The sequence below is a fragment of the Aquila chrysaetos genome, chromosome 13 (assembly GCF_900496995.4).
Source record: "Aquila chrysaetos chrysaetos chromosome 13, bAquChr1.4, whole genome shotgun sequence".
Classification (NCBI taxonomy): Eukaryota; Metazoa; Chordata; class Aves; order Accipitriformes; family Accipitridae; genus Aquila; species Aquila chrysaetos.
In genome coordinates, this window is record NC_044016.1 from 10,335,896 (window position 1) to 10,363,678 (window position 27,783).

Below are 27,783 nucleotides of genomic sequence, written 5' to 3' on the forward strand. Positions count from 1 at the left end.
AGAGCATAACTAAAAGTACAATGTGCTTGTTACAGGATGTAAGAGATAGGTGTAAGCGTTATAGGCCTTATTCCTAGGAAATCCTACACCTGTGCCTACCTAGAAGCACAGGTCTACTCACAATGTGTTTTGCAGTATGAGGCTCTCAGGCCAAATTTATCCTACAGGGCTTTTTTGGCATAGCTATGTCATCTTGGGGTGTAAAAAATTAACACATCTTTTAGCTGGTATCACTGCACCAGCAAAGCCTTTGGTTTTGATGCAGCTATACTAACAGTTGAGAACACATGTTGGCTTACCTTACATTATTTGGGGACATGGTATATAACTACACTGGCCAAGCTCCTCTTGGCAGATGCTTCATCTGTGGTAGGGAAATCTGTAGACATATTGCAGAATAGCAGTAATAATAGAGACTTAGGTAGGAGGATGAGACTTTGGCTTGCACAATTTATGTTGTTATAACCAGACAGTAATTTGTCTGTCAAAGATATAACTAGAGTAAAAATAATAAATAAAGTCTACTTGCTGAAAAACTCCATATAAAATATATTAAAATTATTTCTGTTATAAGTGGCCAGTACTGCCATATACACACACCTCCTATGCAGGATTTAGCAGATATCTGGAATCTTGCATCCAGAGTTAGTTCCTTTCTATTCATCACATTCAGAAACACTTAGTACATCCATGTGTGATCCTTCATTTCTGTTTCCTCATATAGACCAGTGAACATTTGACAGCATTGGAGATAAGATACCACATAGTTAGTAACTTCCTTGTACATAACATTATTCAGTAATGCAGTATGCAGGACTGTACATTACAGCTTCCTTATAGAAGAAGGAATGAAGATCGTAGCCACAAGAATGAGAAAAAATATGCCAAAGAGAGGGACCGGTGAAATTTTTTTTATGCATGCCTATTTCACATGCCTGCACATGGACTGCACCCTTAGAAAATAAGTTGAGACTAAATGGAGGAATCCCTGCACATGCCGTAAATTCAGAAGATGTGCTACTTAGCAAAGAATGAAAGCTGTAAATGGCAGCGGAGGGCAAAAGTTAATTAGGCTACTGTGCTGCTGTTAGTGAGTGGAAAGTAGCCACAACCAGAAACAAGATGGCTGCTCAGCAGTGCCCTAATACAGCCAAAAGATCATATCCTTAGCTCTGCAAGGGCTTATGGGTTAGGGGGAAATCATACACAGATGACTAATTTTTTTATGGTTCACAGCCGATCAAAGTGAAATTCAGCAGCTGTTCAGGACAAGTGACCACTCTAACGGCTGTAATATAACCTGCTAAATAGAGAGGGAATTGCATGAGAGCAAGAGGTTAGCTGTGATTATCGGCAGGTGAGTGCTTTATTGAAGTTGAAAGACCATTAACATTGATGGAGTAATTATTTCAACTTGAAAGTAATTACCTTGATGGGTGATAACTTCTCCAGTGTTCCCAGATTTGATTGGACCAAACAATTGTGAACTCTTGAAGCCTAGAAAAATATTACAACAATACTGCAATGCTTAAATTACTGAAACCACTGTTAGAGTATTTTAATTATGCCTAACAATGAAAAGATTTTAACTTACAACAACTGGTGACCTCTCATGTATAGAGACATTTGCTTTCTAATTCCAATGAAATGACCCACACCTACTATGTGTGTGCTGTATGTGATGGGTTTGCAAATGAATCATTTGATTTAAATGCAGTTTTTAAGATTCAAAGCCTCGTTAGCACAGTTTCAGGAAGGGCTTGTACTGGAATTGCTGTAATTGTTTTATTTGCCAGGAAAGCCCAATAATATAAAATGCTTCCTGTGTTTTAATCTCTAGACCTGTTAAGCTTACACAGGATGAACACAGGACAAGTGCTCCTTCACACTGAAGGCTGCTAAAAAAAAAAAAAAAGTGTATGAGGCAATCTGTGTCTCACAGATTCTGTTGTTTCCATGCTGCTGCAGAATATGCTGGATTTGGCACTACAGCCCTGTTTAAATAAGCATTTGGATTGGCACTACGATGCCCCTCCAGAAACTGATTAAGTGCTTCAGTAAGCCCCACCTATCAAGACAGACATGTAGAATTGCCTAATTAGAGCAGAAAGGATGAAATGGATTGTTGCACAACTTTGATGATTTTAAAGTACTGTGGTAGTAGAACTGGATGAGAATGGTGAGAGAGAGAGAGGCTTCAGCTCTGCTACTTATACCATCCTTGCTGTAACCAAGGCCACTTCAGTGTCTCCTGAATGCTTTTGGCAGCCACAGCAACATAGCTTTAGACCCTGCTGGAACTCTGCCAAGAATGAAAGAATCCTTGCGAGGTAGGATGCGGGGTGGCAGGGAAAGGTTTATCTGGTGTCTGTGAGATCTTAATACGTTGTCAGGCGACTGGTGATTTGAATTAGTGAAGGTTACAGCAAAGGAGTTTATTTCATTACATTTTTTCTTGAATATTTTCTTCCTAATTCAGTGTGCAACATGAAGTTAACATAACTTTGCCCTTCGATAAATTTTTGGACCAGAAGTAAAAACACTGATGGGGTTGTGTCTGACTATGCCTAATCGCACACTCTAGATTGACTAGTCCAGAGTGCCTGGATCAATAGGTAATTTTTTCTACAAATAAATTAGTTACCTATTTGGAAATATCTGGTGTATTTTATCCTTGGGTTTCTCCTTGTGCAAGATCCAGTTTTCACCCATTCCATAGGTCTTTTTTTGATGAGTGAAACACATGTAGAATTAGGTCTTCTGAGGGATATTTACAATCTCTGACTTCAGGCATCTAACCTAGTTAGGAGCATGAATGTCCTCTGTAGACCATGAAACCTACAGAACATCTAAGGCATGGACATTTACTGTCCTTGGCCTGCAACTGTTCACACGAGACTGCTTTCCTCTAGTGCATTTGTGTGCCACTGCTGGCATATGTCAGTCAAAAGAAGGTGGTTGATTTTAAGCTGATTAATCAGCTGGTCTTTCCTAACCCACACAATGGAATTGTGCAGGTTGACAGATTTAAAAGATGATACCCTCTGACAGAAAGATGGTGGTGGGCAGCAGTCTCGAAGTGGTGATCTTTTCAGCTCGTGCACCTGCAGTCATAAGAGAATAGGTGACCACATGACAAAGCCTGAAGGAAGATGCCTAAAATGAGATTGTATAAATGCTCTATATGCTGTTTCTCTATATATGTTTTTATATATGCTTTATATTTATGCTTTTGTCTATGATATTTTTCTGTAAATCTTTCATTTCAGTTGTGAGAATAAGATTAAGCTAATCAGGCACTGTAGAAAAACACCATTGACAGGATGTTTTCTAATTTGTAAAAACAAAATAAACAAAACAGAAACCCCCACAAACCTTCACCGTATTAAGTATAATTTGATAGGAAGATATAATATGAGGGACATTCTTCCCTTTGTGCCATGTTGTGTGCGACTGCAGTAAATCTGCTTTAAAAACAAGGTTTTGGTAAGCTACAGATGCTTTTTCATATATAAGTAGGAAATAAAAATGGAGAAGGAGGAGGTGGAAGTTTGTTGGGTAATATGTACAGCTGTTTTTCAAATTAGAGATCTGTTTAAAAATGCTTAATTGGATTTGACTAGATTTTAATTCACGTTTAACCAACATTCTTAAGTGGATGTATAAGGCAACTCCAAGATAACACTCTTTGTTGGTAAAGTCATAGGGCAGCTTCCTAAAATCCCCAGGGTCATGCCCAACTGCTACAGATCCAGGAATTCTTCAGCTGAAAATTAGAAAGGCCACTCCCCACCCCCCATCCTATCCTTGTGCCCCACTCCCCTCCACAGATAAGGTCTTTTATTCAAATTGGCTGAGAGGTGTTATGTCATATGCTTATATTTCATAGGGAATTTTAACAAGCAATGGGTAATTTTAATAAACAGACAATCCTACCTCTTTTTAAAAAAAGCAAGAGCAAGCCATATGACTCATGGGAATTGGTAATATAACATAGAGCATCGTACCGCTGGGGACTCCATTTGAATCTAATCCAGGTCTACAGTCACCAAAGTCATTCTCATCAAACAGCCGTGGGGTGTCCTACGCAAGATAAGTTTAGTATTCTCAGCTGACCTCCTGTCCTTTCTCTTTACTGCTCCCTTTTGAATCCATTCCCATCACTCAGCTTCACAGCCTCATTCAAGCTCATCTCCCCTATGCTTGTTGCAGTTTCCCATTTTCTGCCTGCCAAGTGACCTCTCTCTCTCTCCTCCTTTCAGACTTTACAAAAAGCACTGGAATGCATGTATAATCTTGCCACATTCTTTTTTTAGGGGGCGAGACCCTAATTCCTGCACAGTGCTAAAACATGAGTTTATGAACAGAAAGCTCTTTGGGAGTGGGAATGGGTGTCTGTCTGTTAATTTACAGCACTATATAAATATTATTTTTGAGACTATAATAGCAATTATGGTGAATAGGGGCCAGATGGCCTCTGTATCTAGAAAGCAGAATGGCAGTGTATTTTTAATGGATTTAAATGTTACTTTTTGACAGGAAGCTAATATTAAATTCTATGTTATAGGTGCCTGTCAGGTGAGTGTGGTTCTGAGTTTTGGCTTTTGTTAAAGTAATTACTAATGTCATGCCTGGATACTTTTGCCCACTAAAGCCTTGTTCTGTGGTGGGGTCTTTGTTGTTGCTTTTTTTTTTTTTTTTAAGGATGGTTATTGATCTCTTGCTGAGCTGAGATTTCAGTTTTATGCCAGATAGTTTGATTAATGGGTTGGTTTCTGTAAGTGGACTGAATGGGGATAGGAAGCACAAGCCGCTCATGCCGCCAACCCTAACTCCGTCAAGACGCATAGCTCATTATGAAACAGTTATCAAGTATACATGAAAAATTAATTGGGCTCAGTTTGATTCTGAAAAGGATCAGCTTTCTACTTGGCGGTCCCCCCAATCTTTCCAGATGTTGCACGCTAGCCCCTCGAGAAGCAGCGAAGGGAGATGTATTAATACATTGTATTGATTAGATCAAGACCCCTGACAGTTATTTGTAGAGATACCATCTGGCTGCTGTTCGAATTCCTTCACCAAAAACAGGACGTGACATGTTATTAATCTCAACTCTCTAAGTATAGACAGTTGCCTTTTCTGCTAAACCGCATTTTACCATTCCGTAGGAGACGGAGGCAGACCTGAAGGGTGCTGAAATTAAGGTTATTACACAAATTGAGCCATATGGTCCAAATATTTCAGCAAGAAAATTGCCAGGCAATAAAAATTGCTCCTGCCTTCCTAATGGTGTAAATTACAGTTTAACCATGGCTCTAATGATGTCCTTCTGCCGCGCTTAACTACTGTTACATGAAGGACATTGTTTTAAAAATATAAAAAACAAGTAAATGCCAGCAGCGTGTTTTACAATCTGTTAGTGTGTCATTAAGAACACTGTCAGAATTACATAAACATAATGGCAGGCAACCTAGCATACAAAAGAACGAGTATGGAAATAGAAAGTGTCTTGAAAACTCCTTTAGCTCTGTAATGTCAAGAGCCCTTTCCCTTCTGGAACTTTTCCAGTATGGGAAAACGTGGCTGCTTATTTATTCCAGTTCTCACACAGGGTCTGATGGAGATTTAGAAACAGAAAAAAAAACCCTGAATATTCTGATGCATTTTGAACAGGTGACGATGGAGGGGTATAAATTTACTACCACATTATACTGCAACTGTATATAAAGTTAACTGGGTATGAAAAAGGAATCCGAAATGTGACTCTTTTCAAACTGAAGTGTTGTTTTTATTATTTTGAATCATAATGCGACTTTCTGTTGTTTTTCAGACTGGAGAATTGCAGAGTATTAAAATGGTTTCAAACCTCAAAAGTTCTCTGAATTTTACTAAGAGACTTAGCAATCCTAAAAATTTGTTTATTAAAGATAGCTGTAACTTATTTGTTATTAAAAACAAAACGAAAGTAGTTATCCAGTCAGCAGATTCATTACTGACTGATTGTGGTGATTCATCATACAATGTGGAAATTAAATTGTAAATAAATAAAGTGAGTAATTAGCCAATGAGATTTCATTTCAAAAACACTCATCCAACTATTCAGTTTGTAAAGAAAAAACTCTGAGATGGCCATACAAAATGGAGAAATCACATAAGTTTATAATAAATGCTCTTTTGGAATATTGAGTTTGACCACTTCTACTTTAAACCATGTGCAGATTTTAATAGTTCATATATGCCAGACCTTTTGGTAAAATAACCTAGCACAACCATGTTACCAGCTTGGGATCTGGCTGACTGGGCGTACATCAGTGGTTGAGGGGAGGTGCACTTGGAGGGGTCTGTACCGTATTGTAGAGGTGGCTGCTGGGAACCAAGGGGTCCTGCGCCCCACTGCTGCCACACCTCCCTCCCTTGGACCCTGTCTTTCTGGGTCAGCTGAGCAGGTGGACCTGCTGCTTCCCCTGCCTGTGCACCTTTGAAGACAGAAACTTCCACACCCTTGCAAGGGCACCCAGTTCTTGCTGGAGCTTCATGCTGGTTGAAATGAGCTTTGACAATGTTGAAAACACAACCGAGCGATGTCGAACAGACGAATGGATGAAGGGAGATTGCGAGTTAGATGACTGGGTTGGCTTTTGGTGAATTAGCTGGCAGGCAGCTCTTGCATTTGTCTTCAAACCTAGTAGAGTTTCTGAATCGTGTGAAGATCTCATTTGTGTGTGGAACAGGGAAAAGATGACAGGGGACTTTTACTCTTGACAAATTTAAATTGACCCCAAACCAGACAGCTAATCAGATTCAATGAAGTTCAAAACAGTCTTTATATGTGTCCTTCCTGCTTCTCAGTACCAGTACGATCACAAATGAAAGCAGCAAAACAGAAGTCATTCATGGTTGGTTGGTTTCCAAAGAAACCAAAGGCTTTGTGAGGATGGTAGTCTGAAAACTTCCTATGTACAATGTGTGGGGTTAGTTTACATACATGTAATCTGTATTAGGAGGAAACAAAGTCCAATTTTTTAGTTTATCCCATCACAAACTATCAGTATTTCCCTCAGCACCTTCAACTTTTTATCTGACCAAAATTACAGAAATGCATGGCAAATGGGATCTGGAACATCTAAGTGTATTGTACTCTAGTCACATGCACCTGTAATGGATGGATTTTATTGTTTAACTGTAAAAACTGTATTGTAGTTTTAAGCCTGTTTCTTTAGCATTCATCAAATACACTCTCTTCAGTCTTTAAACGAAGAGAGAGATTGGTACAGATATCCCTCCACCAGCATCTGATGGGCTGGAAGACTAGGAAATGATATGCTCATTGAACTGCTTTATGAGTGCCAAGAAAAACTATAAGCATGGAGAGAAGGTTTTTACCCATGAAGTGGAGGTCTTGCTGGAAGAACCTCTGCCAAAGTTGCTACCAGAATCAGAGAATTTTTTCTCACCTTCCTGCCAAAGTTGCTACTGGATTCAGAGAAATTCTTCTCACCATAGCAGCAGGTGCTATATTACAGCCTTTAGGGCGTCAAACATCATCTGTTATACCTCTGGCAACTGCAGGCTGCTTTACTCCCTCCATCAAAACTGTGGAAACTGTTTCTCCCTCCCTTCCTTTCCTTTCTCAACCCTTCCTTTCTAAGACCACATTTATAGACTATGATGAGTGATACAGGGAGTAGGAATTAATTCCCATCCTGAGGGTCTAGTAGAAAATAACTTCTGTCTTTTTCAGATTTTTGTTAGGAACTTCTTTCTATTTCCAGATATTCTGCAGTCCTTACAACAGACAGGACTCTGCTTCAGTCAGGTAATGTCCTTTAAAGGTCTTATATTACTGGAGGCTGTGTAGTTAGGCAGGCAAAGCCTTGGAAGACAAACAAACACTTACATGTCCACTTAAGGCAACCTATGACTTGTAAGAGCAGCAGCTCGACCTGCAGCACAGTAGCCTCCCCTAAGCAATTTGGCTTTGCAGCTGTAGGATGTCTTTTTTAAACTAATCCGTGGCTGCTCCACCTTCTTTCTTTATGTAGCACCTATGTCTTCTAAACACTTCTGTACCCACGCTACCCTAACAGAGACAATGTTACTGCTGGGGTATGGTCCATCTGAATGAGACCCCTGAAGTGTCTGTTTCCTGTGTGCCAAAAGGACTCCCAGGAGTCACATATTCACAACAGGAAGATGAACAGAGGTCCCAATATCTATTTAACCTACTGGGGCATATCACAAATCATTACTCATTTTGCTTCTGAATTTTGCTCCAACTATTTTTCCAAGTCCGATTCCTGCAGGTTTGAATGCACCGATTCTTTTTTCCCATCCAGAGCAGAGTTCCTAGCCTGAGCCAAATCCTCCACACAGTGTAGATATGCTACTCTAGTGGCTGCAAGAAAGGTACCAAGTTTACAATTGTCCCACAAAATCGGAATTGCAAATGCAGATTTAATATATCAAGAGAATGAGGGAAGTGGACTCCTTGCAGTGATAAATTTTCTGTATTTTTGCTATAAAGAAAACTTTACTCTGCACAAACAAAAGGAATGAAACTTTGCAGAGCTCTTACATTTCAACAGGCTTTAAAAAAGAATTAATGAGAAGTCTGGAACACATCTTTTCCCAGATGAAGTGAAGTATTATTCTTGTCATTATGGTATCATAAAATTATTTTATATTGTTTTCTCTTCAGGGGTGCAAGACAGATGATAATTTAGATTTTTCTCTAATGCTAGTCTATGCTAGGAATGCTAGACCTGTGATGTACCAATAGATCATGAGATTTATGCTATAGTTGTAGCTTAAGACAGTGACATGTTTAAGTGCTGTGCTTAATGTTACTGGAAAGTCTTGGCCTAAAAAGACTGAATAGAGACCCTGAGAGCAAATGAGAAGAAAAACATCACCTTTTCCACCAGGTAACACGATAGTTTGTGCTCTAGTTGCTTTGATGTCAAATACAGTGCCCCCTTTGAGGACAAATATTGCTGAGAACATGTGACTTTTAAAATAGGACATTTCTGAGACAAAAATTTGCAACAGCTCTTTAGCATACTGCATTTTTCATCTTTCTGGTCCTGCATAGAAGCATTACAACACTTACCATTACAGGGGTTTGTTAACAAAGCAATTTAATTTGGTTTGAGGGTGTCAATGGAAATTCTAAACCACACTGTCTTGAGTAACATCATCTTGGACTGAAGATCCGAGCCAACATGTTGACTTATGCATGGAAATCAGGAGTCAGGGATGGTTGCTTCAATATTATGGATTAACTAAACCCAAACCCTGTTCTGGCTGAATGCCATCTACATACACCATTTAGTTTTGTTCCTCTACTTATGAAGACCCTGATCCAGGATCCTCAAAAAGTCAAAAGGAAACTTCTCGTCATTTTGAAGTGTTTTGAAACAGCTGCAGTTTAACTTCTGAAGCTATCAATAGTTTTCTGTTTCACCTTAAGAAAAAAGAAAGAGTTCACCTCTATGGTCTGTTGCCATGTGCTGATTGAAAATGTTGTCACTGGCTTCTTGGCTCTTTGAGTCTTAAGTGAATTTAAGCAAAAGTCACAGCTCTGAATTCTAAAAACTTACTTTAGATGGCCAGTGTAGGCTAGTCTGTCTAATCTGTCTTGAGAGAGAGTGAGGCTTCTCTGACAGGTATTCAAAACAGAAGTTAAACATAAACATCTGACTTGCCCGTTGGAGGAACTCCTTTCCTCTGCACAGAGTACAGAGGGTAACGAAGGGCACTAGCTACACAAGTTTTGTGTCAGAATGTAGGAGCTCTATTTCCCATAGTGCCCATCTTCATCTTTGAGCACTTGAATACATTTACAAGTCTGGCCCAAAAAGACTAAATGGTAGTAATGTCTTTTTGGATTGCTCATTTATAACATGCATACATGCAGCTAATCAATAGATGAGACAGTGAAACTCGTGGATTTACAAGTTAATATGCTGAAGTCAATAATGTGCTGTAAAGACATTTTCAATTCTGAAATCGGCACAATTTGTTTTGTACTAAGCTTAACTACATACTTGTTGACTTAGTGATCTATTTTAATTCCCCAAGTAACTTAAATATCCAAGGAAAATACAGAATCTGAATGAAACTTGTAATGCTTCAGTTTTCAAGTAATATTTCAGAATTTACATCTTTCATCTCTTCCCTAACTACTGCATCTTGCTAGTGCAAGTCACAGGCAGCTCAGACTCTCTTCTCTTTTGGCAGGAGCTTTGCAGTGAGAAGCCCAAGCCACACTAGAAAGAACTAATGAATGTGTAACCACATGAATAGACATGATTAAAGATTCTGTTTTATTTATGCGTTAACGTTTAAAAGTGAAGCTAGCTAGCTGCTTTTCCTGTTCACAGTGCAGCAGATTTAGCTGTCTACTTTTCTGTGTATGTATATGAGTTTAGTGTTGGTCTGACAGCATAGAAAATGGGAATGGGCAGTCTGCAGACACAGCTTCATATGCTGTGTCAAGGTGAGTTTCTTCCCAACAGTGTGCCTTAAGAGGCTTAAGCTGGAAGGAATTGTAGCCGTATGATCCTAGGAAGATCTGGAAGTTCATCCATCCACTGGGTTCACTTGGTTTCAAGACATTAAACCTGCAAGCAGCTTCTCTTCCAATTACTCTACCAAACTCTATAACCACTCTTTCTTCTTGTCTTCTTTTCAACCCTTTGCTTGGTGTGGAGTTGATTCTGAGCCTTCATATGGCAAGACATAGCTGCTAAGGGACACAATGATATCTAACTTAATCTTTATTGAACCTCATTATTTTCATCAACAGTGCAGTCCATAGCAGCTGCAATGGGTAAACAAGATTTTTGTTCCTCTTACCATCGTGTGACACAGAGGCTTTTCAGGCTACTTGAGGCTTTTCACTAGCTTATACGAGCAATAACAGCAGGGATCTCCTTTAGCAACCCCCTGCTCCTAACCTGGGGGAACATCCCGCAAGTTCTGGAAGGAAGGTGTCAGATCTCTGCTGAACCGGTCAGTATTTTGATGGGAAGCTGTGCTTTGCTGAGGAATATGTCCCCAAAGCATACACCTAAATATATGTCTAATCAATATCCCCTGCTAATATTCAGATGGTAGGCTGAACTTTCCTCCAGCTACAGAAGAGAGAGAGGGCATCCCTACCTGCATAAGCAGCGTGCTTCTGGCCTTCTGCTAAGAGTGACTGCTCTGTACAAAAAGGTGCGGAGCAAATCTTTTTCCTGGCATGGATTGGCATAATTGGATTGTGCCTTTCCCAAACTGCTACCTGCACACTTCCTTTTCCTTTCAGCCTGTCTCTGTTTGGAGAGCAGGCATTTTCATGTAGGAAGGGTAAAGCATTAAGGGAAGGAATGAAAAACCTGGTGAAGGAAGGCCTTTCAAAAGGTAGGGGCTTGTATACTTTTTGGCCCATCGTTTTTTAAAATAGCCACTTCGTTTTGAAGGTGACATTTTAAGTTCAGCCATATGTTAAGACTAAACTCTGGCCTTTATAATGTAGCTCCAAGTAAATTGTTTATGCTTACCTTGTCATATCTCTCAGAAGTGATTACATACATAGCAGGCAAAGTTTGAATGAAAAGCTAGGACTGTTCAGTACAGGGCAGAGAAAAAAAGAATAAAACAGTAGGAAGTAAAAACCTTTTAGTCTCCTTTAAAAAGTTGCTTTTATTTTCCATTGTGTTGGCAGAGAGCAGAGATTTAAAGCTGTGAATTGCCTTGAGGCCATGTTATCTTCCTCTACTTAGCAGCAGTTAGAACTGCTCTTTTTTGCATGTTGGGTGAGAAAGACAAGGACTCAGAAAGATAGAGAAAAGGGAATAAAGTAAGCTTGCATTTAAGAATAAGATGACACATCTATCGTACCTGTGTAAAATGGGATCTAAAACAATAATGATAGCTTCTTGAAGCTGCACACAGTAACACAGGGGGATATCCTGAGACTTAATTAATTAATGTTTGTAACACGATGTGAGATCCTATGACGAAAAGTCATATATAACTACAAAGTCTTAATTTTATGGAGCACAACTGACATTCAGTGGCATTTTCAAGGAAACTGATGTGGGAGTTCACCTGCAATCTATGTTAAGATTCAGATTGTCCTTGTACAAGTCCCCTTAAAGATTTTCTTCAAACTTTTTTTTCTCTTTACATTTCTTTTGCTCCATTATGGCTGTTGAGCTATGCAAAGGCAGAAATTGAAAATAATTGCATTTATAGGGGAAAAATAAGGGGTTTCCCCTCTCTGTTTTCCATTCACCAAAACCACAGCCAAACCGTCTTTCAAATTTTACAGAAAATAGAAGCCTTCAGATACCATGCCCAGGTCATTTTAAGATCAGATGGGAGAAGTTTTATGGTGTACAGAGCCACTTTTCTTCACAATATCGTATACGACATAATTTGAAAGGAGATGAAGAAGGTGGCTTATGGCACAGATATATGTAGTCACAAATGTCATAAAGGAGCAATGTGAATGCTTGAAAAACAAAACTTCAAATGAAACCAAAAGCCAAAACATTTGATAATGACAAGGGCATGTTCTTTCTACAAAAAAACAAAACTGATTGCCACAAGATGCCTTGAGTTGAGAAGTTCAGGTACATAAATTATCCATTTTTATGGATAACAAAAACATCCATGGTTTTATTACATTGGTTTAAAATTACAAAAGCCCTTCTGCAAAACACCTGCCACTCTGGGCATTACCAGAAAAAAAAAAAAAAAGATTCGAGATTAAGACAACACTGACTGCACTAATGTGGCAGTCCAGATTTTGTTTGTTCTGACAAAAGCATCTAACTTCATTCTGGCCAATAGCCAATATATCAAATGGAAAATACAGTTTATGGCATTAGGAAAAATATAACATTAACCCCCTAATGCTCCATATTAAGGGATGTACCCCCTACCATTTGCAGGTTTGAGCCCTTAGGCTCTAGCTGCTGTTTTACAGCAGCAGTGGGTTTTCTTTCTTTTGCCATGCCTACAAAAACCATAGAACAAATCCATGAGGGGAACACCACTCCTAAATATTAACGAATAGTGGATGGAAAGTTGCTGCTCAGCAGGAGCACTATGTGTGGCACTTATTTTAAACATATTCCTGAGTTCAGCTGTATGAGCACACTAGTTGTAATGTAGAGATATAAACACCAGCCAGTTTGCATACTTGCCTTTCCTAGCTTTTTACCTTCCCTGAAGACATGTTTCCATCCCAGATTATAAAGCTCCATCTCAAGGATCATTCATTCGCATTCCCCTTGTGACCAAGGCAGACTCAACAAATTGGAAGTTCTGCAATGCCTTGATGAGTTTATGCAGATTCCAGATTACGCAATGTGTGAATTTGGAACATCACAAAAAACTCCCAGCTCAATCCTATAGGGTTTGACATGGCTTTAATATGATGCTGGATTTCATATACCATGAAGTCTTTGCTGATATATCTTTTCTATCCTCTCTCACTCCCATCAGCCCCTCCACAAAGCATGCCCCACTCAGCTAAGGACCAGGACATGAAATACATGTACATTTTACTGGGGGTGACACATAATTATTTTTCCATGGGGTTTAAGTATTTTATCTCATGCTTTATTGTATCTCAAAGAAATAGTATTAAAATTTTTGCTTCAGATTCTGCCTGTCTTATTTTGAAGAGATATTTAGTCTAATTCTTCATATCCAGAATGATTATCGAAAGCAAAAAGCATCATTCAGGTTAAATAAGGATGTCAGATTTGAACTGGCCAAAACCAAAGTTTGGGGAAAACAGTCCGTCAGGTATCTAGTCTATAAAAAGAACTTCTTCTTTCCTTCTCCATCACTTCTCAGAATGAGGAATAATAAACATGGTTTAAAGTGGAAAAATGGGGGCAGGGGGAAGAAGGCGCAAAACTATGGTTTATTATACAGTAGGTCTTGTGAGTGTTGTTAGAGATAAAATATTAATGTTAGGAAAACATGTTGACATCGTCCTCTAGATGGTGTCTATAGTGGAATGTCATGTCATTGATATTTTGGTTTATGTGATTTATTTAGTCATGCAGAAAAATCTCTTTTTGGATTTCAATATTTCTTAGTACAAATTAGACAAATACAGATGCAAATACATTTTTGAGAAGGTGGCACTCAGTGATGTTTGATGAATTTTAAATAAATAATTATGAAAGAAAAGAAAAGAGAAGAGAGGAGAGGAGAGGACAGCTTACTGAAATAGCATGGAGAAGGCTACTGAAGTGTTGACTTTGTCCAAAGAGGGGGTTTTTTAAGGTTTTACCAGGAAAAGTGCGACATTGTTGGTGGTTTAAAAGTGTACTGCTACACGAAGGCCAATACAGTGACTGAATGCAGCTGCTAAATGTGCTTGATTTCATTTTAATGTGCAATGCATTCAAGTCAAAGCTGAGGATTCAGATGCCTGGTGAGACTGCAGCAGGTCCCCAGGTGTGCCAGGAAAGAAAACTGTCTACTGTGAAAATAGGCACCAACTCCACTAGACAGATTCAGCTACACGCAATTCACAGTTCCTTACGTGCTCTGCCAGAAAGGAGGAAAATGAATTGCAATGTAATATTTCTATATCAGGTATTAATTGTTGTTATTTGCAGAACATTTTAAACTTAGATTACTGCTGTTTCTAAAGGTTTCTCCCTGGTACAATCCACAAGCCCACGTAGGACTATTCTCATAGGAAATGATTCAGTTATGTGCTGAGTGAAACAGGGTCTGCTAATTAGGTTTTTTTATTTAAAAAAAAACTGCTAGCGTGGTACTGTTAGGAAAGGCCAGGAACATGGAGTCACAGATGATAGACAACTAGTGTTCTCTGATGCTGATGGCAAAACTACCATTTGTTTTAAAAATAAATTACAAAAACATTCTTAAAGTTAAAAAAAAAAAAAGCATTAAGTTTGCCAGGAATCTAAAGGAAAGACTATTTTATGATCATGTAATCAAAGCTTATGTTTTAATAAAGAAGCCATTTTATGTGCCTTACATCGTAACTTGAACCTATTCTAAAATATTTTTAAAATAAATTTTCATAAGTTTATTTATAAAAAAAGCAAGCTCAAATATAATGAATTCCTGAATGTCACTTCCTAGCCACCGTGGAAGAAAAGACTGCATCAATCCACATCAGGGCTGGGAAAGGAACAGTGCCTTTTCATCTCAATGAAAGACAATTTGGAAGAATATTCCCTGGGCAAAAATGTTTCAAAATTATTTTAGTTTTAATAAGGAAATGTCTGGTTTTACAAACTTGAAACTTTTATTTAAATGCTTATTTAGTTTTCTTTCATAGTAATTGTTTTTTCATATACCATAAAAATTATCACCAATGTGGTACATGTTACTGCTATTGAATGCCCGTTGGGTAATATCAAATAACATAATAATGATTAAAAATGAAAAATATGTGTTGAAAGGCAATTTTAAAATTCTGAAATGAATTGCAAAGTTCTTAAAATGTAAAATTTTAGGAGTGAAATTTACCCAAAAAATTCATGAAAGAATCTAAAATTATTTTTTAAACAAGTTGGGAGGAAAATAGTGCAACATCCATTTCTGGTAAAAATGGAAATTCTGGTCACCTCTAGGCAAGATAATTTCTGGTAAAAATGAATAACACTTTGGCTTCTGTTTGCCTAACCTTTGAGATTTTTCAGTACTACCATGGGAATTTATATTCCAGTCCACACTGCTACAGGAAGGGACTCATAGATTACTTGTGTATCTGTAAGTTATATCCTTGTGAATTTGAGCATAAGGCTTTAGGAATAGAGTATATTTTTTAAATTAAAAAGGTACAGTTGTGCATGATACAAGCCTGAGAAGGAAGGCAACCCAAAGGACAAGTTAGGGATTGCATATGAATATGAACTCAGTGCAATTTTTAGAGTGAAGGCATGGGCTAAGAAGTAGGCTGGGAAATAAGAGTGAACATCCGAGTCAAGGTGGAAGCGGTCCCAGTGCTTTGCAGAAAACAGCAGAGAATCTGGATTAGATGGGGAACTGGATAAGGGGATAATGACAAAGGTGAGGATAAACTGAGTATCTCTAGTAAAACCCCAAACATTCCCCGTCACTTCTGTCACTTGTGGAGGAATCTGTTTGACTTCCTTGATGGAGAATTTGACAATTGGCTTTGGAGGATGGTCAGATTAACATCCTGACTGCGAGGAGACCATAGCTTTCTCCTCCCTTGTCTAGGTAGAGTTCAGCATCTCTGCCTTTGTAGGCAAAGGAATGTCATACTGAATTACCTTCCCATCATTTATGTCTGCAGGTTACAAAAGAACAGGTTTGGGTCCCTGTACCACTGCTACCATTACCAGTGGGGTAGTGTCTGATGGCACTGGGTTTAGTTAGAGACTCACAGAAAGAATGAGCTAGCTTTTTAATCAGTATCAAAGATACCTGCCAAATAGGGATTACTGTACAAAGAGAAGATAGGGAGAGAGAAGAAACAAGAGCCTAACCTTAATGTGACTGGTGATGACTTGGTGAGTTTTGATGATTACCCCTGAAGAAGGGACACATACTCAAGCTGCCTGTTGGGCAGCTCTTCAGACGTTCAGACGTCTTCTGATGTCTCTATCTGTCATGTTTTGAACTCATGCCCTGAGACCCGGGCAACTGGGTAAGCTGGCCTGCCTTGAAAAAAGAGGAAAAGCCCAGAGTGACACCACTGGAAAGTGCTGCTTCATCAGATCGATAGACTCAAAGATGACTAGGTTGTGTAGTTGTATGCAGTTTAAACATTTGTGCAGGGAGTCCACCCACGCAGAGTATTATTGACAGCTACAGATCAATGCTAATTTTTGATCATTTTCAACCTACAAAGACCTCTTGACCCTGTTGCCACCTTAGGGGCACTTCAAGTAGTCAAAAGCAATCACAGTAGGCAGTGTAAAATCATCAGACCCTTGAAGGCTGCATAGCCTTGCCCGTGCCCGGGAGGAGCACCGAGAGGTAGCAAGGAAGGCAGGCACCTTGCATTATGGATGCCGCTGCCTTTGAACGGCATGAAAGACTATGCTAATTTGTTTCCAGACTTTAAGTGACTTCTGTGCTCATGAATTAAAAAATAAACAAACAAAAAAGGCAATCTGAAGCAAATCTTGTCAGATACATTATTCATGATTCATGTTCTCTTGTTTTATGTTTTGAAAAATGTGTTAAAACAAGGTTTTATTTTAAATAACTTTTATCCTAATTTACAGTTAGAAGAGTGGAATTAGCCGAGGAGTGTGTTTATTTGTTGCTGTTAACAGCTTGTGCTGCCACTGCCAGCGCGTGAAGCATTTTACACGGCAAAGCCAAAGGTACCGTCCTGCCTGGAGCAGTGGTGGTGCTGCCAGCACTGCGCAAGGGAAGGGGACGGGGCTGCCAAAAGCAAGGGCCATGTCAAAGGCTGGGCTCTGGGCTGCAGTGCGGGGATCGGATCAAGGTGGCTCGTCACAGCTTGCCTCAGGTGTCCGTGTCTGTAGTGTTTACATTGAAAGGACGGGCCTTATAGGAGGAATGCAAGAGTGCACACACTTAAATGTTTGCTGGATTATTCTTAATTTAATGACTGAATGAGTGAGAATGCTTCGCGGTAGGAGACAGAGAAAAGAGGGCATGGGCTTGTAGTCCATTGGATTTCATGGTCAGTCAGTCTACGAACATCTTAATGTTCGCATTAAAATTTTATTTTGTTGGTTTTCTTTTAATGGTGAATGAAATCTGGACTGTTAGCAGTGTGTAAACATGGGATATATGAGCTCATGGCTTTGCAGACAAAGACTGGAAGAATATTCCAGGCAATGATTTTGATCCTGCACCTGTTTAATGCTGTGTCGTTGTCCGCTGAAGCCAAAGGTTACAGTGCTATCCTTTGCAAGGTGTATTTTGCTATTTATATTTGACCATTCCAGCAGGACAGTATTTCTAGGATGAAAATGTAATGGGAGGACATAAAGTAATTCTTAAAATGAATCACCGAGACTGCCATCCATCCTCTTTTCAGCATCAGCCTCTGAGCTGAGCAAATTCACAAATGGCAATGGCAGCAATGAAGGGGGAGAAAACGTAGCTCTGTATTCTGGGAGTACGTCCCCTGAGCTTACTTCAAACCAAACAAAACAAAAATACATGTAAACCGTTTGCTCTTCAAGAAGTATCTGTAGGAGCCAGGGATAAAAGTCATCCCTGGAAGGAATGGTTTAGCAGTCTCCAGAGAACATGATGAACTGCAGGCAAGGAAATCCCTCCATCCTTGTTTCATTTCAAAGTGTGGTGAGGATTGTAAATAATTAAATCTTGGGGTTTAGTGGGAAAATGGTAGAGGGTGATGAAAAATATACCGGTTTTCTGTTTAAAAAAAGAAATCAAGTGTTTTGTAGCATTGCTGTCACAGAAGCCCACTCTGATGATAGAGCTGATTAGAAAGCAGAGCCATTGCTTTTTGTATGATGTTTGTAATAATGTGTTTGTACCGTCGGAGAGCCTCTGTGTAGCAGTTCAGGGGCAGTAATTTAATGTTGTGTGCTCCCTTCTTCCCATCCCCAAACCATGGAATGTAAATTTTAGGCTTTTAAAAGTTCTGTTTTGAAAACCTAATAGATAACTATGCTCATAAAAACTATTAATAAAGACTACATCCAATTGTAAAGCTAATTTTAATCACGTTTTGTGCCAATGCAATTTCTGATGCCAGATTTTTATGCTAAGCATGAACTTCAATTTGAGCTCTGTTCTTTAACCTGCAGTTCATAATTTTGCATTCGGCTGTATAGGTTTTTTGGCTATGGCAGTTTGAACGCTTCCACTTTCAAGGATCTAAGCCATAAATGTTTATTAAAAGAATCTATAATGAAATCAGTTTTGTTATTTTTTTAATGGCTGCCTTGAGTATGTTGGATGACTGAACGCACGTTGTTAATCATTAAGTACTCATGTTACAAAAAGTGTTTGATAGTATTGCCATCTAGGGGCTGAACTAAATTCTCCATACTGAAATAAACTGTAATTGAACAGGTGCTGCAATTGACAATATACATATGTTTTTGCTTTATAGCCCACATGCTTTCCATGTTTCTTATGACAAAAGATATCTCTAAATGTCCCACAGCAGCCAGAGCTTTTTTATATATAATCTGTTCGAGGTGATTGCTATTTGCATTTGAGCTTATGCTTTTTTGGCAGTGATGACTGGGAATTCCTAACAAAGAATTATACTTTTTTGCATTATTAATCTTGCTAGTGTTTGCCCTGTTTAACAGAAAAAGGAATCATTTATCAGAAAAGTATGTTTATAATCTGTACTTGTGGCATCTTCAGATTTAATATTCATAATGGTCATTCAAATGCTGTGCTATATTTATCTAAAAGACTAACTCATTGTTGTGAGGAAATAACTATTTAAATATTTATAATCTAACTTTTAATATTTAAAAAAAGAAATTAATATTTCTTTAAAATTTGTTTCTGAGTCTGATAGCTTAACAAATGTTTAAATATTAAACAATTGGAAGTGTTAGCATTTAACAACTTAATATGACTTACTGAAACAGGGAAATTGACTTCAGCTGTTTCTGCCACGGGAAGGAAACTGAATTCCTGCACTCTTCTTGAGATGTATATAATTAATGCAAAAGCACAACTAAAAATGAGATTAAATATATCGGTGATCAGCTGAATTCCTTTCTTCCTCGCTCCTCTGATGAGACAAATCTGAACAGTCTCCTACTGAAACGCGTTACTCCTGTTCTTTGTTAGCCACTGTATCTTTTGTGGCTGTTCAAAATAATACTACGGCTGTATCGCCTTCCTGCCTCGATCTGAATTTGTGCTGAGGCTTGCTTTGCCTCCTATCCAAGCGGTTTCAGGTCTGTGCCAGACGCTGTTTGGGGTAAGCTGGATAAAGCCATGAGCAGCGATGCCACTGGCCCCTTCTGGCCGCGGCTGATGTCCCTCGGTCTGCATCCACTGGCGTGCCCCTGCGCTGGGCTGTGGTCTGGCGTGGTGGCAGGTCAGCCCTGGCCCTTCCAGCCCTGGCAGAGCCCAGTGGGATTCACAAACAGCCGTGCTCCTCCTAGCCTCTCTCCACCGGCGCGAGGCGAGGGTCTGGCACCAGGGAGGGTCTTAGCCCGCTTGCCTGTGGCCCCATCAGCAGTATGGCTGCTTCCTCCAACCTGGAGAACCAGGGAGGGTTCTTGTAAGGCAATGGATTGCCCCACAATCGCCTTACCTTGTGGATTTATCTCAAGCGACATCTTTACAAAGCAGGAACATAGACACCAGTTTATTCCCTCCCTCCCCCTCTCTCTCTTCCCCTCCACCCCTTTGCTTTTAAGGGCTTTATTTTCAGTAAGGAAATGAAACTGTGCTCTTGGAAACACTGTTTTCTATCCAGATTACAAAGCTCTAAGTAGCTAGAACAGGACAGCATGCCTATCAAACATCACGTCTACACACAAGATGTGTAAGGATTCTGTAGAGGCAGGCATCACTCATATATTACAGGTTTTAACATGTGCTTGAATCCTTCAGAGTACCAGGCACTCTCATCCTCACTGAGCAAAACTCAGACACGTGCTGAATGAACTGTAGGTTGTTTGCTAGCTGAGATTTGGACTGTGCAGGACTCCCCAGGAGTCGCCTCCAAAGGCTCTACCATAATGATAGATATTTTTTTAAAGCCTAAGAGTCTTTTTTTGAGGTTCAGCTATGGAAACCCACTAGAAAATCCTGGTAACCAGATGGGGTATCTGCAAAGCGGTCAGAAGAGACACAGAGCTGAGCCCTCATTTTCCAAGTGACATAAACCATAGATACTGATTACTTTTTTAACTAACTAACTCAAACATCTGTATTCTTCCTTCAGGGAACAAAGCATCAGGCTCATTTATTTGGATTGAAACCTTTCACAACATATCATATTCATGTCATAGCTGTAAACAATGCCGGGCAGGTTTCAAGCCCCTGGACATCTGTGCGCACGTTGGAAGCTTCACCCAGTGGCCTGAGCAACTTCACTGTGGAAAAGAAAGAAAATGGCAGGGCTCTGCTGCTAAAATGGTCAGAGCCCTCCCAACCCAATGGCATGATTAAGGTAATCTTCATCTTGACACTTCACTTGATCAAAAAAGAGAAGGGAAATGCTGCATATCTAATTAAAATATTTTTACTGAAAAGGACTCGATCAAATGCATTATACTTTAACATGACAGAAGTCCTATGTAAGCACAAGGCACGCTGTGAGCGCTCTTGCTTGTGGTTATATTAAAATGAGTATTAACATTCCTGTGTTACCCCATGACTGTAAATGTTCATCTACAGTGAACCAAATTGTTCATTTAATGTATAGAAAGCTATGCATGAAAGCTCATAATGTTACTTGGCGTACATTAGACATTGCCAAAATGTGTTTCTATAAAACCTGGGTTTGACAGAATGTTGTTCTGACATTTGGGACTTCTTTTAGCTCAGTAATTTCAACTGACTGTAAACCTTTAACTGCAAGGTTTGCAACTGGAGGGGTTTATTTGGAGTTTTTTCTTAAGTGATTTTCTCTAGAGTTAGCCTGCAAGAAGCTTTGTTAGCCTGCAAGAAGCTAGCCCGTGGAGCCCCGCAATGAAACTTGATAACAAACAAATATAATGAAAACTATCACTAAGTGATTTATTACTGCATCCAAAAAACCCCCCCCCCCCAAAAAAAAACCCCAAAAAAACCCCATGAAAATTGGATCAAAACATTCCTCTTCTATCAACGATCCATTTGTGTGCTGATTGTTACTAGTAAGGAAGTTTCTGAATCATTGGTTAATAGTCCTTACCCTATTGCAAAGATTAAGGTGTATCATCTACTGCTTATTAACAAAAATTGTTGATGTATATATTTTTTTTCCTTTTATCTTGGCTTCTGTCCTTTGTTCCCTCCCTGCCTTTTTTTTTTTTCTTTCTTTCTTTCTTTCTTTATTCACCAGACCTACAATATTTTCAGCGATGACAACCTGGAGTACAGTGGTTTATCTCGCCAGTTCCTCTTCAGGCGCCTTGAGCCGTACACTCTCTATACCCTTGTACTGGAGGCTTGCAATGCGGCAGGCTGCACTCGTTCTCCACCCCAGCCAGTTCAAACAGATGAAGCACCCCCAGTGTCTCAGATGGCACCTGTAATCCAGGCAGTGAATGCTACCAATGTTGAACTAAGCTGGTTGCAGCCAATTAATCCAAATGGAAGAATAATTCGCTATGAAGTTATTCACAGATGCACAAAAGAAAATGCTGCGGGGTACAGAGCAACAACAGAAGATGAGAAAATTGTTTTCACAGAATATAACACTGAAAGTAATACATTCATATATAATGATAAAGGTTTACAGCCATGGACAAGGTATGAATATAAAATACGCACCTGGAATGCAGCAGGCTACATTGACAGCTCCTGGACAGTGGCAAAGACTAGTCAAACTGCCCCAAAAGGTCTTGCTGCCCCCAGGTTATCTTTGGTATCAGTTAACCCCCGTAAAGTGCTCATCTCATGGGCCTCCCCGGCACAGCCCAATGGTATTCTTCAGTCATACAGGCTGCTAAAGAATGATGTTCTCTATCCTTTCAGCTTCGACGCTGCTACTTTCAACTACACGGATGACGACTTACTGCCCTATTCAATGTACAGTTATGCAATAGTTGCTTGTACAATGGGAGGCTGCTCTACCAGTGAACCAGCTGCAATACAGACACTGGAAGCAGCTCCTGCCTTAGTGGACCCACCATCTCTGCAGGCTGTCAGTGCCACTCAGATTAATGCATCTTGGGCACCTCCCCAAATACAAAATGGAGATATCACCAAGTACATATTGAAATTAAACAATGAAGAGTATTATCCTGGCAAAAGTTTGCAAATGTTAGTTTCTAATCTACAGCCTTACACACAGTATGATTTTGCATTGGTTGCCTGTACTGCGGGGGGCTGCACATCTAGCATATCACAGTCAGTGATGACCATGGAGGCTCCACCATTAAATATGGAAGCTCCCAGGCTGCTTGTCATGGGCTCGGAGTCAATTGAAATCACGTGGAAACTTCCAGCTAATCCCAATGGTAAAATCACGAGCTACGAGCTAAGAAGGGATGGTGTACTTGTTTACTCAGGTCTGGAAACTCGGTATCTTGATTTCACCCTAATGCCAGGCATGGAGTACAGCTACACTGTCACCGCAAATAACAGTCTAGGGAGTGTGACCAGCCCATCAGCTCAAATAAAAACCAACCCCTCTGCTCCATCTGGGATGTTGCCTCCGAGGTTGCAGGCATGGTCCTCAAAGGAGATTTTGGTGGCCTGGGATCCTCCTATCAAAGTAAATGGTGACATTAGAAATTACACAATCTCAATCCACAAGCCTGCTGAAACAGGAAAGAAAACTCTTGACTTTGATGCATCTCATGTTTCCTTTCTGAGACGGTCGTACATAGTGGCAGAGCTACACCCCTACAGTAGGTAAGTCTGGAAGACCTAATTTCTTGAATAAATGCTGCAAGGTGGTTCAGTGGGCTGGCAGACAGCTCAACCATCTTGTTTAAACAGGTAGTCAGACCCATGGGGTTTTGTTCCTAAAAAGCACATGATAAAACCAGGATTTTTTTTAATTTATACTACCAGCTATATATCATCTTGATGAAGTGCATAGGGTTGACTTAGGTTGTAATTAATACAAGGGGTAATTAAGCACTCTGCTATAGACTCCCAAACCTGCAATCTTGTACTTGTATATCTTTTGCAAGATGTCTGTATCCAGGAATAAATAGGGCTTTAATTGACAAAGTTCAGGGTGGGGAGACCAAAGACCTGTTAGCTAGCCCGTTCACAGGGTAGCTGACCTAAGATTAATGGAGTCACACCAGAAGCATGCTCGCACCCTTGAGTTGAAAACAAGTGCCTTGTGTTTAAGTGAAAGCAAAAACTTAAGAGAGGGTACCAGACTCCGCCACAGACGGAGCACGCTTGATAAGGAAGTGATATCTTCCCCACTAATTCTTGCTTATTTACCTGACCTTTCCATATATATTTGTGTAGGCATAATTTGTGTGTGTTACATGGTTGATAAGTCTGTCTACTATTTACATATAACTAATCTAAATCCAAAGAGAAAAGAGTAAGGGAGTGAAGCTCTATAGCTCTCAAATGATACCCAAATCGTCTCCTACAATGAATCATCATTTTGATTCATATCATCAAAATCAAAATTATTTTGATCACTTGACTCCTGCAGATGTTAACTCTGCTCTGAAAAAAAAAAAAAAAAAAAAAAAAAAAAAAAAAAACCCAGAACACAGCATTCTTCCTTTTTGCTACACAAGGCACAGCATGTGTAAAAAACCAAATCGTTTTCTTATTAAAAATGCTAAAGACCAAGAAAAATTAAGAAATCCCCCAGATCTCATGCACAGTCTGTATTTGTATTTGCAGTGTTTTAATCACTTCATTCCCGATTTGTGTTCCCAAAGGTATGAAGTACAGCTCCAAGCTTGCACAGATCTGGGTTGTGCCTCCAGTGAGTGGGCATCAGTACAGACGCTGGAGGCACCCCCAGCAGTGCAGCCCGCCCCTCTCATAGAAATACAGACAACAGCCGAGGGCTTCCAGTCGACTTCTTCCGTCCTGTGGACTGGCCCACAGCAGCCAAATGGGAAGATTTTATACTATGAACTTTACAGAAGGCGAACAACTCAAGCCCACATAAATTTAGACCTCGCACTTGTTTACAATGGTTCTTCAACCTCCTTCAAAGACGACAAGTTGCTGCCTTACACAGCATATGAATATCAGGTGGGCACTGAAGCCATTTCGCAGCTCTGATTACAATTTCAGTACACTTTGAGAACCTTACTTTACAGTTACAACGAACATACGCATCTCATTACTAATGGTAATAGTATTGTGATACCTGAATGATTATTGTTAATGTATTATGAATAGTTGAGAAGCCGAAAATAATTTTGCACAAGCAATAGATTCATTCAGCATTCATTTTTCTTTAGCTTAATTGTAAGTGCCTGTGTTTCTTGTATGTTAAGTGCTTGTGTCCCCTCCAGAGCTTTTGCAAGGTTCTCATGTTGAGTAGTGTGAAATTCTAGTTTTTAAAAGGCAGCTTCATTTCATTAGTTTTTCTTTCTTTTCCCACCCTCCCCCATTATAAATTAATTTTTACTTTATGATCTTAAAGTAGTTTACATCAAAAGGGACTGGGTTTGTTTTCTCTTTAAAGTAGATGTTAGGATCACAAGCAGTTTTCGTGGGTGATTCAAAAGTGAATTTACTGTTGATGATTGGTGTTATGTCTTATGCACATAGGTATTTTTACTATTGTTTGTCTCGTGAAGCTAAGATAAAGCAAGAAGGCCAGTTCTGCCATTCTTTCACTTGTAATTGTTTTCTATGTCAAAGTTACAAGTTTTAGCATCATTTTTTTGTCATACAGTAGTAGTGATAATGTAGGGCATCTTGAAAACCTCCAGGGAGGGAGACTGTATAACCTCTCGGGGCAGTCTGCTCCACTGCTGGACTGTCCTCATTGTGAAAAAGGTTTTTTTTATGTTCAGTCTGAACCTCTTTTGCTTGAACTTATACCTGTTTTCTCTTGTCCCCTCCCACCACTTACCATTGTGAGGAACCTGGACCCATCTTCTTGTTAGCCTGTGGGTAGGTACTGGGGGACTGCAATCAAGTCCCTCCAAAGCCATCTCTTCTCCAGACTGAACAAGCCCCAGTCCCACAGCTTCTCCTCATAGGCCAAGTTCTCCAACCCCCTGATTACCTTGGTGGCCTCTGCTGAACTCGCTCCAATTTATCAATATCGTTCTTCTATTCGGGGGCCAAAACAGAACAAATGCTAAGGAAAGGCATGTAATCACTTCCTTTAACTGTCTGGCTATGGTCCTGTTAAACAGCTCAAGATGCTGCCAGATTATACTGCTGGCTCGTGTTCAGCTTTCTATCTACTAAGGCCTTTAGGTCCTTTCCAGCAGAGGTGCTCTCTAACTGGTCAGTCCCTACCCTGTAATGCTGCAAGGAGTTATTCCTTCCCAGGAGCAAGACTTTGCATTTGTTTTGCTGAAATTCATAAAGCTCCTGATGACCCATTCCTCTAGGCCCTTCTGAATAGCAGACCTGCCTTTCAACATATCAGCTGGTCCCCTCCAGTTTAGTGTCATCCGCAAATTTGATGAGAGTGCACTTTGCAGATCAGGTTCTTTGGTAGCTCTGGTCCACTGCTACTGTTGTATTCTTTTAGGCAGCCAGAAACCATGAAGAATTAAATCTAAAAAGTTGCTTTATCACATTAGTCTATCCAGCTGCTATATGTACATGTGTCATAGACTCACCAAGTCATGTAAGTTGGAAGGGACATCCAGAAGGCATCTAGCCTAACTCCCCGCTTGAAGCAGGTCCAGATAGAGCAGGCTGCTCAGGGCTGTGTCCAGTTGAGTTTTGGATCAAGTTCTCCATCCTTGCATCTCCAAGGATGGAGATTGTATACCCTGTGTGGGCACCCTGTTCCAGTTTCTGTCTACATACCTCCTACTTTGCATCTAATTCCCTTGTTTCAACTTGTGTCCCTTGCCTCTTGCTCCATTACTGTCAGAGTCCCAGGGCCTGGAGGGAGGAGTGCGGTGGCTTTCTTCATAAATCAGTTCCAGCAACTCTAATTTGGCTAAGAAAATGATTCTGAAGGGAAAATTATAAAACTATTGAAAAGAGAGCCTAGGATGCTAGTAGAAAAGTGCAGTATTCACAAAGCCTTTCTTCTCTGCTTGACAATCACAAACCTCTTTTTTTCCTTTAGACATTTCTGGGTTGGCAGCATGTCTGTAAGTTAACAGCCAGTGTGAAAAGTGTAGAATCATCATAGAATCACACAATGGTTTGGGTTGGAAGGGACCTTAAAGACCATCTAGTTCCAACCCCCCTACCATGGGCAGGGACACCTTCCACTAGACCAGGTTGCTCAAAGCCCCATCCAACCTGGCCTCAAACACTTCCAGGGATGGGGCATCCACAGCCTCTCTAGGCAACCTGTTCCAGTGGCTCACCACTCTCATACTGAAGAATTTCTTCTTTATATCTAACCTGAATCTACCCTCTTTCAGTTTAAAGCCATTACCCCTTGTCCTATTACTACATGCCCTTGTAAAAAGTCTCTCTCTGGCTTTCTTGTAGGCCCTCTTTAGGTACTGGAAGGCTGCTATAAGATCTTGCTGGAGCCTTCTCTTCTCCAGGCTGAACAACCCCAACTCTGTCAGCCTGTCTTCATAGGAGAGGTGCTCCAGCCCTCTGATCATCTTTGTGACCCTCCTCTGGACTCTCTCCAACAGGTCCGCGTCCTTCTTATGATGGGGGCCCCAGAGCTGAACGCAGTACTCCAGGTGGAGTCTCATGAGAGCAGAGTAAAGGGGGAGAATTACCTCCCTCGACCTGCTGGTCAGGCTTCTTTTGATGCAGCCCAGAATACGGCTGGCTTTCTGGGCTGCAAGTGCACATTGCTGGGTCATGTTGAGCTTCTCGTCAACCGCCCCCACCAAGTCCTTCTCCACAGGGCTGCTCTCAATCCACTCATCACCCAGCCTGTATTTGTGCTTGAGATTGCCCTGACCCATGTGCAGGACCTTGCACTTGGCCTTGTTGAACTTCATGAGGTTTGCACGGGCCCACCTCTCAAGCCTGTCAAGGTCCCTCTGGATGGCATCCCTTCCCTCCAGTGTGTCG

General features: G+C 40.2%; 1 protein-coding gene across 1 annotated transcript in view; it reads left to right on the top strand.

Annotated features, from left to right (window-relative positions):
* USH2A (usherin) overlaps positions 1-27,783 on the top strand; it is a 395,016-nt gene that overhangs the window by 344,474 nt on the left and 22,759 nt on the right. Inside the window, 3 exon segments of the mRNA XM_030034435.1 lie at positions 20,897-21,124; positions 22,001-23,517; positions 24,525-24,846. Of these exon segments, the coding sequence (XP_029890295.1) occupies positions 20,897-21,124; positions 22,001-23,517; positions 24,525-24,846 (2,067 nt within the window).